A 13955-nucleotide genomic window follows, 5' to 3' on the forward strand; every position below is an offset into this window, starting at 1 on the left:
AACACTCTTCCCATCTTCTTGCTAGAGTTAAAAGCACTTTTCTGAAAATTCAAGTATTAACTAGCCTCTCGGAAAGCTGCATCTATCAACAGCCAGCATAGACCAAGTTAAGGGTGAATAATGTTCCACAGTAAGATTTGAACAATTTCAGTAGAAACACAAATAGAATAGTGCCAAAACATGGTTGTTTTAAAGAAACAAGCCAACCATTGTTAACTGCGGCTGCAGTTAACTATAATCATAGTTAACTTTTTAACTATAATCATAGTTAAAAATGCAGAATTTATCTTGCAGTCACTTCTGTTTCATACATGGGTGTTTATACAGTATAGCAACATATGCTTTTAGCATCTTTCAGTAAATGTAGACATTTTGAAGTATTTGTGAGTATAAAAGAAAATAAAACTTTTACTTCCAAGATTCAATAATTCAATAAAAACTGATGAAGCTTAACTTCATTCCTCATCTACCTGATGCTAAATCAGTGGCGTGTTTAGGAAATATAGCAGTGGATGGTGTGTGATGAAATCAGTAAAATACACATGAAATACAGACTAAATTACTAATAACATGGACTACCTAAAGCAGATCAACATTTCTTGACAACCTGCAGTAATTCAGGCCTTTAGATTCGGCCTCAGGGGTACTTCTATCCCAAGCACAAATTGCCGAATCTTAGGCACTGAAGACTCTAACTTGGACATCTTCTTGTGACCACAGAGCGACTCCACATGGGAATAAAAAACTTTTATTGATGGTATTGTACACAAACACGACTGTTCTTTGGAGGCAAAAATCTTGCAACTTTCTTTCAAAAGATGAGATGGTGACTCTTCTTTATTTCTATGGGGAAACTTACTAAAAATGAGTGCTTAGATTTCAGAAGTATGTATTTGTCAAGCTGGAGTGTCATGTATTCAGCCACAACAGGCTATATTCCCAGATGCTAACAAGAAAAACAAGTCTGCACGTACAATGCATAATCTCCCTTATCTTTAGGTAGCTATACAATTTTTAGTTACTTAAGCAGTTCTCTAACATACTGCTGAACTTCAATAAACTAGAAGTTACCACAATACATTCCAGTTAAATAAATATAGTTAACACAATCCTACATTTTTCCTTAGGCAAAATAGTCTTTAACTCCTGAGATTGACACACGCAGAGTAAGAAATAATGAAATCTCACATAAGTGTGCAGCTATAGCACATTTCTTGAACCCTGCACTTTGACAATGCAGCAAAAGACTCCTTGGTTTCACCCTGTAGATGATGAAAAGGGTGCAGTCCCAGCACTCCGGTGTAATGTGAAGGCAGTACACGTCATTGAGTCTAACTTTATCCTATGGTTAAAAAAATCCATAAAGACCTACTGAAATACTTGACATTGTTTTTGTGAGGTCTAGTCAATGAAATAATGCATTGGTTACTTCATTATGACAGACGCCTGAAGTTTTATGGAATTCTCCCCTTTCAGCCCTAACGTTACTTGAATGAATTATTGTATTATTAGCCCTTTGTAATTGAAGAGAGCCTGCTTTTAATAGCTACATGTAGCTCAGTGATATGGTAAACTGATTTGCCCTTTGTTGAAATGCAAAAACATACAATGAAAACCTTGAAATTTCAACTGTCATTGTTTATTACTGTTTTGGCTACATTCTCTACAATTTCAGCAGCATCTTAAAGAGACAGTTAATGTTTCTTTATATACAATGAAAACAAAATGGCTTGCAACATCAGAAACAAGAGCAACAGTTTAACTGTACAATACTAAATGAAAACCTGTGGTAATACAGCCTCCTTTTTCTGAAACATGGACAAAATTACATATAGGTATTCAGCATCCAGAATGGGACAGTAAAAAGAATAGCAAATGGGAGAGAGATATGCTGTTCTGAAAAATAAATTTCTACCATACAAGGCAGTTAGAAAATGTTTCACATTTTAAAATATCTGTACAAGCCACAAGAAACATTTCCTTGTTGATAGGAACTTCCAGAAATAGAGAATAGCCATGAGCAACTTCTACATCTAGTATTGATGCGCTCGACAGGTTAGGAGCGCAATAAACTGACTTAAAGAACTGTACTGTATATTGCCAACACAGATCTGTTTTACATGCCTTGATTGTTAACAAATTACCTACTCAGTCTCTCTATAACGTACAGTTGACTTGCACCTTAAGGAGGTCATTTGATTCTTTTGCGAAAGTAAAAGCAACAGCGTTTAGCAGCAATTAAAAGCGCTTTGAGGGAGACTTAAAAAAAATACAATATCCAATTAGAAAAAGCCATACTTTAAACATTTGTACAGGAATAAGTTGCTGAAATTTAACTGAAAATGTGACATCTGTACAACAATTTACAATAGAGCTAGAAGGGAATTTATCATTATTCCTGCATAGAACATTATACATGACCTGTTTGCATTTGGTTTCATACTGTTGCTTGCTTTTATCAGAGGCCTGGAAAAATTTCACAAGTTTCAATACCACAGCAAGTATAGTATTTTTAGAAAACTGAGTCTATTTCAAAATTAGCAACCTATCTGAGAAATAAGTACCGGGAATTCCCTATCACCTTCCAATCAAAATTCTGTGAAAGAACACCACATTTTTGGAGGTACAAGCCTGAGCTGCCAAATAAAATACTATAATTTTATCTGAAGAATCCGATATAGAACATAGCTTTGACCTTCCTGCACTTCTTACTTTGGTTTCAAAAGATCAATGTCTTGGATACATGGCAGTTTATTTAGTTTATAACCAGGCACAGATTTTTCTCCTGTGTTTTTAAATTTGCTCATTACCTTCTTTTTTTTTTTTTTTAATTTAAATAATGAAAAACTACCCTTCCTGTTAGAACTTTCCAGTATCAACCAAATGTACTTTAAGTATTAAAAAGATTATTTACAATGTTCCCCAGAAAAAACTAAAAACCTTTTCTTCAGTCTTAAACACAGTATACCTGTTAGTGTGCAACAGGCAGTGTCATCCTTCAATGTTTAAAGGTTATTCTCTGAAGGGTACATTTATTCACAGTCCATGATCCATTCCAATCATACAAATGACACTATGTAGGAGGACTTCTGTCTGAAAACACAGTTATCAAACTTGTCCTGCGTAAAAACACTCAAATGCTCTCAAGCTCAAGTCTGCATCTGGAAACTACACAAAGGTATCATGCCATTCCTCAAATGGAGAAATTTCAGTACGAAATAATGCTTGAAGTAGGTGGTGTAGGGGATGCTGCTAGCCCAGTCATATGCAAGTTTCCTGAAGAATTTGATCTCCTCATATGAGGCAGAAGATAAGGATCATTAGCCAGCTGATGGACATCAAATCTATCTTCTTTTCGGTATGCTAAGCAGCGTCTGATAAAGGCCTAGAAAAGGAATATAAAAAATTACAATACCATTCCAAATAATTACATCTGCTTACAAGCAAAGAAACATGTCCTCACAGATAAACTAGTTTTGAATATTATCTTTTGTTCTTATATAATTCAGTTCAAAGACAGCCTAACATTTCACTACTGAATCCAATGAAAAACAGAGTATGTTGCAGCAGAAAAAAAAAAAGCCTAATTGGCTTAAAATAATCACACTTCAAATATGTATTTCCATGTTCAGACAAAAAAACAGGAACTACATTTACAAGTAAAATGTTAGCAGCTCACACAGTGAGAATTCTGCATGTGTTATCCCTGAACAGCTTAGTTAAAGCTAAAAGCAAATGTCAGAGGATTGAAAAAGTATGAAGGAGCTCCACAGAACTTCTTAAACCATTCAGCAATGCAGTAGATGAAGACTAGATGGAAGATGCAGGACAAAACTTCAGTGCTTTAGCTTGCCCTTGGAAAAAGGCATTTTCGTGTGCCATGACTGAATACAGCAAAAATGTGAATTTTGACAGCCGGTTGTTGCCACATTCAATTGGTATTAAATAACCAATAGACTATTTATGAAATCAGTACCTAGCTGGAACTTCTCTGCCAGAGAACACTCAATTCTATATTTTAAACCAGATGAATTGAAAAAAAATCTTCTAGCTTCTAGAACACTCTTGAGACAATATACTATCCTTCATGTAGGCCCATACAATGTCAGTCAATTATTTTACAATGAAAGTTTCTGTCAAGTCTCACGTCTAGTACACACAGAACATTCAGTCACTTGGGAACTTGGGCTTCAACATTTAATGATAGAAAATCCTTTTTATTGCTACAGAACTGATTAGCACATCATTACTTAATTTAGAACTTAATTGAAAAGAATTACATATCTTTTCTCGATAAATCTGTTCAGTTGTTTGTTCTTCGCTCCAATTAAAAATTGAAGATTAAAGGAAAACTCATCTCTCATACATGTTCCAAAGAATCCTGTTAGAATTTACTTCAAGCACTTCATATCCAGCATGAATAAGTTAAAAAATAAAAATCATACACATCTTAACATATATGCACACATTCTTGGACATTATGGATTTTAATCAATCGCTTCTTAATTAATCCCTATCAAATGAGCTGTTAACAATTACTTGCATGGTTCTCAGGTTAACATTTTGTTTCTAAAATTTTCATAGAATACTTAACACTTCTGTGGCACTGCAGATATTACTGTAATGTAAAGCAGAACACTGCACAAAATAAGAAAAAGTGTCAAGGATCAAAGGACAATCTGAAAAATCAGTGTCATTTCAGATTCCATATTTATTTAATACCCGTATTTTCCAAATCAAAATTTCAGTTTAGAAGTTGTTCTTTTCCAACTACAAGGCCTGTAAATCCAAGAGACAATTTAGATTCTGCACAGTCATCATGAACAGTTCAAATTTACAAGTTGATCTGAAATTGTTTTATAGTATTTCCACCAGAGATTAAACATTTCCCTCTCTTTTACAGCTATCATGACAGTGTTAATAAACTTTAAATGTTCTCTACTCTTACTCTTTTTTTTCAAACAAACAGAACATGGAACACAAAGGATGTAAAATAAGTCATTAATTCTATAAGAGAACCATGCTGAATTGTCTAGTTTCTCCTGACATCCTCTACAAAAGCAATACTAATAACAAAAAATGCAGAGTTAAAAGACAGAGATGTAAGCCACTAGGATGTAATGGTATCAGTTATAGTATGCTTGTCTGTCACTTACAACTGTGTTGTAAGGGACACGAGGTGAAAAAACTTCCCAAAAGTGGAACAAATGAATCAAAAAAAAATCAACCAAAAAGCAAACAAAACACACACACGAACACAGGAAAAACTAGTTCTTCAAACAAATTTTCACAATTGTAACTTCAAATCAAACTTCTAGAAAATATATTCATCATAAACATACCACAATTTTTAATAATAGGTTTATGAACTGAAATGACCTATTATTTTGGGAAACCTACTTCATCTAGAGCTGTGTTTTCTTTCAATTTAATCTTGAGAAGCTGAATTGTCTTAACATCCCTAAATTCTTTGCAGCTTGTGTCCCAAACCATAGTATTATATATATTATAATATATATATTTATTATATTAATCTGGCTTTTTTTTTTATTCTTTTTTTCTTCCCCTCCCAATGAGAGAATCACTTTTGCATATCTCCACTAGTTTTTTAGAAATCAGGACAGTTTTACAAACAACTCATATATAATGCTTTACTCCGTATTCACAGAATTGGGTTTGTTATAGATACTCACGGCAGCCGTTTTGGAAAACGTATTAATCTGTTCTTTTAATGGCTAGTCTGTACATGAGTTTGATACTACAAATTTTTCAAAACAAAAATATTATCAAATACAGAAAATATTGCCATCCATACTGTTAAGGCTGTTCAACTATTTAATTAGTCTTCTTTCTCAAATCATCATTGAAATATTTTAATTGTAAGATTTTGTGTTTCTAAACTCAGATTTAAGTTCATACACACATACTATGACCTTTCAAGGGGAAGAATGTTGGCAGGCACACTCTCCAGGTATTCAGTAGTCAAATAGTTCTTTAAGCCAGTAAGGCTGGGGAGAATAAACATTCACTATTTTCAGAAAGAGCTTTCTACTGTTTGCAGAAGTATTTCTTAAGAACTTTTAGTGAGACAGTTAAGGTCTTCTGCAAAAAAGCAAAGCAGGTGATTTTAGAGAATGTCTACTTCACAAGAAAAAATTGGATTGTAAGGTCTTGCTTTCAAGACAAAATTTTAAGAATTCTTAAAATAAGTTTGATGAAATTAAAACATGAAAATATTAGTCCTCCAGTATAGTTTCCTATATATTTAATTACTGTATCCCGGAGCATTCTTTACTTAAGAGCAATGTTATAGCTGAATCCTCAAAAATAAGTGACAGGTTTTAACCGTTACCCTGCAATTGTATGAAATCTTACCTTGGCTTCATTGCTTACAACAGGTTTGACAGGGAACTGAACTTCTGTGGCTTTTAATATTGTATTTTCTTGTAAGATATCTTGCTGTGATTGATTATGGCCAAATGGCTGAAAAATAAGCACAGGATTTTCTGCATGAATATCCAACTATTTTGATTCATAAATATTTATACCACAGTAAGTTGTTACAGTGGTGATATAAATTTCTAACCATTTATAAAATTAAAAAGTTCTTGTCAAAATTTTCTACATTTCTTGCAATATTAATGCATGCCAGATAAAACTACAAGTCATTTTCTGTATATATTCACATCTTTATAACCATTGTTCAAAGTCTACTGGAAACAGGCATTTTACACTAAAGCTTTAAGATTTTCAAGCAATGTTTTCCTTACCTTTCTACCATAAAGACACTGGAAAAAGATTACTCCAACTGACCATACATCAACCTTATTAGAAATCTTTGGGGGCTCTTTGCCAACTACAAAACACTCTGGAGGCAAGTACCTGAAAAACAAAATGTGCCTAAATGTCAGCAAGTACACGTATGCAATCACTAGAACTTGTTCAAATATGCGATTCTACAAATGCTTCATATACCACCTCTGATTTTTTGACAACTGTACAGTTACCTTATGATCTCATTCCAACACTTCACACACCCTTCAGAACTGATGTTACAATTTTTTGCGTAGTCTTTCAAACAGAGGGCCTATTCTTGACCTACTAAACCACTAATCATCATTTGTTTTTCAAGTATTGGGATCCTAGGTTAAATATATGCCTTCTTCCTCTTTCAGCATGAGAAAAAATGAAAGCTATACAGGGCATTTTACAGCAAGGCCTGCGTAGGAGTCATAGCTAACATACATGTGGCTTCACAGATACTTTACCTAAGTTTTCAGTAAGAATGATGACATTAATCAGAGAGGTATATGGTAGACAAAGGTCACTTATTTCCATTCCTACAATCTGCATGAAGCCGTATTAAAAAGGCTGAAAGTTGAGTAAGTTCCTATGCCATCTCTGAATTAGGAAAGAACTAGTGAAATGGATTCTCCTTTAAAAAACAAATAAATCTTCCAAATTATCAAGCTGAGGGCAGTTAAGTATTAATGACTGTAATATTCAAAATTTAAAAATGTTTAAAAACCTATTACAGCAATTACAGACCAGACATTCTTTCATCAACAGCATATAAGTTTTTAGAAAAAATCTTGAAGGAATGTTTGTAAAAATGGAAATAAGCAGAAAGATGAGAAGAATGCAACATGAATATTAATTTCACACAACATCACAAAATCTATTCTGGAATACTGGTGTGCAATTCTGATTGTAACATTAAAAGATAGATGGTCTTGAATTGATTCAAGTGCAGAGAAAAACTACTGAGATGATCTGAAGATGGAAAGCCTCCAACTCAGAGAAAAACCAAAGAATATAAAAACACAATAGAGCAATTACTCTATCAGGAAGGGAAACAACCTATTTCAGAGGAGAACACTGTTGGTGCAGGAACAAACAAGTATAAACTGGCTACAAGTAAACACAGGATGTAAATTAGAAGATTAGGTTTCTAATGATCATAAAACTGAGGTTACAGAACAGACTTCAAATCAGATTATTAGGGACAAAGCACTAAATTCAATACAAACGACTAAGTTTACAGAATATATTATGTGACCTGACTACTTGGAAGGAGAGGTAACTGGACCTAATGACTGAAAGTATCTTTCCCAGTACTATACTACTAAATTTGTGTGATTGGCTTCACACAGACAGATTCCCACATCTAACTCACTCAAAACTTTCCTTAACGAAGATTTTGGGCTCATAAAAAGTGATTCATCACAAATCCCTAATGCTCAAAGACCATTTTTGATCTCCCAGTTCACAGCACTGCCAGTGCATGTGTTATTTTAGATGAAATCCAACAGAAAAAATCTTTGAATCGTGTTCCTACAGTTAAATACTTAACGTTAAAGTAGGTGGAATATTAAGGAAAATAGCAAAACAGTGTAACACTTCCAAAATGCTTTAACTGGAATAATTGTCTTTTCACAGCACATACACATTTTAGTTACTGAATGAGTATGCTTTTTTTTTCCTAAAAATTCTGAAGGAAAATAGAAAAAATGTTATGTACAACTTTCAAATATGGGAAAAATGCAATATTAAAGAGGAACGACACTGGCTTCTCTGTTTACAGTTAGGTTTCAGCTTCAGACTGTATTCTTGCTACAGGCAGAAACAAGGAGAAAAAGAGCAAATGAATTCACAAAGTAATAACATGGTCTATGTAGGCTTCTACTTCAGTCACCCTGACACAACCACCATGCACCCAAGCCCAAAGAGCTACTGTGCCAAAAAGAAGGCGCATCTTCAGAAAGTGAATTCGAAAAACAGCTTTTCTGTAAGCAACAAAATGGTTTTTTTGTCATTCCTATTCTCTAGGCAGCTCCAAAATTTCAGGTTTTGGGATAAGCATGTGGGTACACAGAAAACAAGTCACAGCTGCTGAGCTCTCATTAACCTTTAGGATGAAAGAGTAAATGCTCTTTTGTCCTAAGGACATTACCTTCTGGTAATCCCTGCTCTAAGATTTCCAAAGACTAAGCACCCACACTTAATCATCACAGCTCTGTCAAACGTCTTCAAGCACCTGCAGCCAAAGATTAAACACCTGCTTCTTCTGGGAAACCATATTTATCAATCACACAGATCTTTTCCACATTGTATATATACTTTTATCCTACTTCGCTTTACGGCATCATCCTGTCATATTTGAGAATATCAAGATCCACCATACTGCATAAGAATCTTTGTCACCCATGTGAGTATTTTTAATCCTAGCTATCTACAGGAATTAGCTATTAAACCATTTCTTAAGTCTGAACAATGACCCAGAGTCTGAACAATAAAATCAAACCAGGCATTACCAATAAGTTCCTGCTCCCTGGGAAGTTAAATCCATTCCATCCACACCGTAGCTATCATCATCCATTATTTTGGACAGACCAAAATCAGTAATTTTTATTTCTCCACATGCTGTTCCATCCACAAGAAGGATATTACCTAAACAGGAGGAGGAAAAAAAGTTGTTTCACTTTTTTATAAAGCTCAAAAAAAGCTATCAGAATTCTTAATTTTCAAAACTCCACTCAATTCTCAGGAACATTCAACTTAATGAGGGGTCAGTGACAACTTTACATCATTTGTATATCCTCAGGTCTAGAGTGACTTGACTATGACACATTTTAGTGCAGTCTCAGGAACTCTCTAGGTTATCATCATCATCTGAAATGGCTCCCTCAACTGGGAGCTAGCTGGACACTGAGGAAACCGCAAAGTGTAGCAGTATACTAGTCATAATGAAGTTCCATATTTTTATGTGCAAAACAAATCCTACCCTACACATTTCAGGGTTTGCATATGACACAAAATAGTGCCAAGACATTATTGCAATAATGTGCTAAGAATCTAACTCCATGTGTTAGAGTTGTACAGCAATTTCTTGATACAGAAGTTATTTGATGAGGTTCCTCTAAAAAGAGAACAAAAAATAAGGAGACTAAGAATACATTTGGCACAATGCCATAATATGAAAGCTATTATTCCATAATAGAAATCTATACGAACAACTTACTACATAGTAGCAACCGAACAGCCTGGCACTACTAGACCCAACGTTTAAAAAAAAAAAAAAAAAGTTCTGTAAAGTCCTGGTTGGAAATGCTTATCCTCAGCTGCAGAAAGTGATTGATTACTTGTTTTAATCCTTTACAGGCTAAGAAATACATAAGGGAAAAATTATTTACAAATCAGCATTACACCATGATCAGACAGGACTGAGCCAATTAATGATCTTATCTGCTTACGTTGTAAATGCTAATGGACATATCTATGTGGTCTATGATTTTTTCCTACAAAGCGAAATCAAAATAATACAAAGGAGAAAAGTTACTACAGACATTTTTCTAAAGAAAAGGCATTTGATTTTTATAATAAAATCAGAAAGAGAAATACCCATTTTTCAGTTGATTAAAATAAACCTGATATACAGAAGATAATTTTGGTATTTTCAATCATGAATTACAAATAAAATAAGGATAAAAAAGGGGCTGACATTTTCAATTTTATCATTCCTCATTTACCTGGTTTAAGATCATAGTGTATAATAGGGGGCTTGATCTCATTGAGATACCGTAGTGCATTTACTATTTGCATTACAATGGACCTAGCTTCCTTCTCTGACATCAATTTATGTTGCTTGAGATAGAAATCCAAGTCATTGCCTTCACAGTATTCTAACACCGTGCAAAACCTAGGGCAGAATTTAGAGAGACAAAATTAAATGATGTATCGAACTACAAGATCAGAGATATGACAACCTAGTTTGATATGGACAAGCTTAACAACGGCTGCCTGAATATTAAACTATATGAGTGAAATTGTTAGTCAAACACAAGGCATAACCATTACTTATGAAATCTGACATCAATCAGAACATTTTATATTCACCAAACAGGAAAATGCATCCCTACTAAAGAGAGAGAGATAAAGTATGAAAAACAAAACAAAACAAACAGAAAACCCCTACCAACCCAACTCACACTTATTTATGCAGTCATATTTCTCTGTAGAAAAGATATATTTGTTATTGTGACACAAAATTTCATGCCCAGTGACCATTGGCCACACTCAGGCTACCAAGGCTCCTGATGGTATCTAGTCTTGGAAACTTAAGCTACAGCATTTCCGGGCTGCCCTCCAGCAGCCCTTGCTCTGCCCAACAGCATTATAACACTGTATATTCCCTTTCATCCTCTGAACACCCTGTAGAGTTTGCTAGTCAGGTGTTACAAAACGGTGTTTACATCACTTTATAGAAGGTCTGCAATATTTATCCGATACAAAATTCTGAAACTCATGTTGTTTTTTCGTTTGTTGTTTTTGTTTGTTTTCTGATGTCACCCTAAGAAAACCCTAAACATTTTGGCTGAAAGCAAGAACATATTCTTTTTGTTCAAATATTCTTCATTTCTGTTTATACAATACTAACAATCCTCGTCAAGTTTTAGGAAATACTTATTTCATGTACGTACGTATCTGTATCCAAGGAGAAGTAGTCATATAGTTTAACTATCCGGGGGTGATCCAGTTCTTTGTGTATTCTATACTCTCTGCAGGCATGTCTAAAAGAAGATGGATACATTAATCTTCCACAATCAATAAAACACTATTCAATTTAACATACGAAGCGTAAGTCATTAATATTTACTTGTGGTAGTTTTCTTTCTTTTCATCTCTCCAGCTTTTGTTAAGCTGGTGAATCTTCACAGCAGCATATCTTTGTTCATAAAGATCAAAAGCCTAAAAAAGAAACCCACAAATATGGGAAAGTTATAACCAAAAATAACACCCAACAGAAAGGAAAAAAACTGTCATGTAATTCTCATGTCTACTGTACTGCTAACTCCTTCCACGCATTAATAAAGGAGTTTGTTCAACCTCTGTTTAAAGAGTACACCACCATGTTAAAATCCTCCTGTTTATTCAGATCCCTCACCACCCCTCTGCCCCAGTCCCCAAATTTCGATGTACAAAAATATATGACTCAAACATTAGATTTAGCAGACTAAACACACTCTACCTTGTATACTTCACTGAAGCCACCTCGGCCAAGTAAGTGGAGTAACAAATACCGTTCATTCAACGTGGGGTGATCTTTAAACCTTGAAAGAAAAAATAATAATTTAATTCTGTTTAAGGTACACAGTCATAGCCTAAAATGTAAATCTCTTAGTATTACTTTTCAAGCAGCTCAAACAGAACTTCTCTATTAGTGATATCTAACACGCTGAATAATATTTCCCTATGTGCAACCTTATAGAACAACTATACAACGCAGTCAATTTCAGTACTTGCCGACTACTCAGCAAACAACTGCTATCGCAACACCATCATCAAATCACACAATTCTGACAAACTTTTGTCATTTTTTTCTTTTTGTGAGGATAAGAAAAACACCCTTAACCCACTCACTGTAAACACTGTTCTTGTGATGAGTCAACAGAGAAAATACTATTCTGCGTTGTCTTTTTTTTTTTTTAATTTTTGAAACTAAACCACTGCCTATCAACAACAGTGATCATTGTCAATGTCAGCAACAGTAATAACAGTCGAGTCTGCATTCTCTCTATAGCATGAGTTCTGCTTCTAGGCTGTCTGAAAAATCAGAAGTGAGCAAAGAACTCAAAACATTTTCCACCCTTTCAATCTGTTCATTTATCCTTTGCTAATAAATATGAAACTCTCCAACAGTAATATTCTAAACACAGGTGAATATTGCTTTGCAACCTGTATCACTAGAGGGCTGCTGTTCTCTTCCCTATCATCCTACAACATGTATCCTGCTGAAATCCCAAACCCTTCCTCTACATAAAGGTTAATGAGATGGGAACCAAGGGCTCTCTGCTCGCTGTGCCGAATTTGTTAGATGTCAGCTTCCATTTTCTGGAACAAATAAGGAAGATATACTTCCTTATTTTACATATATACATGTATGTATATATAAATTGACTTTATATAAGGCTGAGAAGTTAGAAAATAACCAACAGCAGTACACAAGAAAACATACCAAAGGACTGAGTATCTGCACATACTCTTATCAAAAGCAGGAAGGAAAAATGCCTTCCAAATGCAAAATGATGCTGAAAGATACAGAAAAGGACCACACTCTCTGCTAAAACGTGAGGATGACAAAACAAATCTCTCCATACAGTCATCCAGAGTCTGACTGCTCATGTTTGCAACACAGGGAAGAAAAAAAAATAGTGAAGGAGTCAGAGACAGATGATAATAACTGCTGGAACTCTTTGGGGGTTTGTTAGATGAAAACACATTTCTTATCAGCTTCCAAAATCCTAGTAAGCTGAGCTGGTGACTTGATTGTCTTTCTATAACAAACGGGATTTCAGAGTTTACACTTTTGAAATATGGATTTTTAGTAGAGCTCTTCAGAGATAAAAGAAACTAGGTAAATATTTAGGTAATATTAGGTAAGATTTTATGAATTCTAGTAGTAAATGACATGAACAAAACAAATGTTTGCAAGTCTCTTCACTCACAGTGACAGGTGACCTCATAGGGTCATAGACCTCACAAAGCCTGATAGGCTCTATAATCTTATCACATTTTCAGTACAATGATGAGATACCTATACTCCTAAATCTAGAGCCAGCTGCTAATTAGACTGCATTGAAAACCTTAAGGAAGGTTAATACATATTTGAATGTTAAAGTTTTGATTCTTTTTAAAAATCATAAATAATAACCAACACATTCAGTACAGATTAAATAAATTTAGAGGTATAATAATTATGAGAGTGATGTTATGTTATCAGTAGCCCATTTCTTCAAACCACTCTTGAAAATTTTAAAATTAAAGTTTTCTTGGTCCTTCTATGACATCTATGCCTCTAGTAGGACCAGTAGCGAGAACCTTTCCACCTCCTCCCTCCACTGCTGCCTCTGCTAACCCTGTGTGGCTCTCCATGACTCAGAACCAGCACCCTGCAG

At 34.5% G+C, this 13955-nt stretch overlaps 1 protein-coding gene across 4 annotated transcripts in view; it reads right to left on the reverse strand.

Annotated features, from left to right (window-relative positions):
- Window positions 1-1617: 1617 nt before the first annotated feature.
- TLK1 (tousled like kinase 1) overlaps window positions 1618-13955 on the reverse strand; it is a 68619-nt gene continuing 56281 nt past the window's right edge. For all 4 annotated transcript variants that reach the window (XM_068685659.1, XM_068685658.1, XM_068685660.1 and 1 more), the window contains 8 exons: window positions 12029-12110; window positions 11657-11748; window positions 11481-11570; window positions 10530-10699; window positions 9315-9450; window positions 6771-6882; window positions 6376-6483; window positions 1618-3385 (listed from right to left, as the gene is read on the reverse strand). In XM_068685659.1, the coding sequence (XP_068541760.1) occupies window positions 3209-3385; window positions 6376-6483; window positions 6771-6882; window positions 9315-9450; window positions 10530-10699; window positions 11481-11570; window positions 11657-11748; window positions 12029-12110 (967 nt within the window). In that variant the 3' untranslated portion in view covers window positions 1618-3208. The remainder of the gene's footprint in view (window positions 3386-6375; window positions 6484-6770; window positions 6883-9314; window positions 9451-10529; window positions 10700-11480; window positions 11571-11656; window positions 11749-12028; window positions 12111-13955) is intronic.

Source organism: Anas acuta, chromosome 6 (assembly GCF_963932015.1).
Source record: "Anas acuta chromosome 6, bAnaAcu1.1, whole genome shotgun sequence".
Classification (NCBI taxonomy): domain Eukaryota; kingdom Metazoa; phylum Chordata; class Aves; order Anseriformes; family Anatidae; genus Anas; species Anas acuta.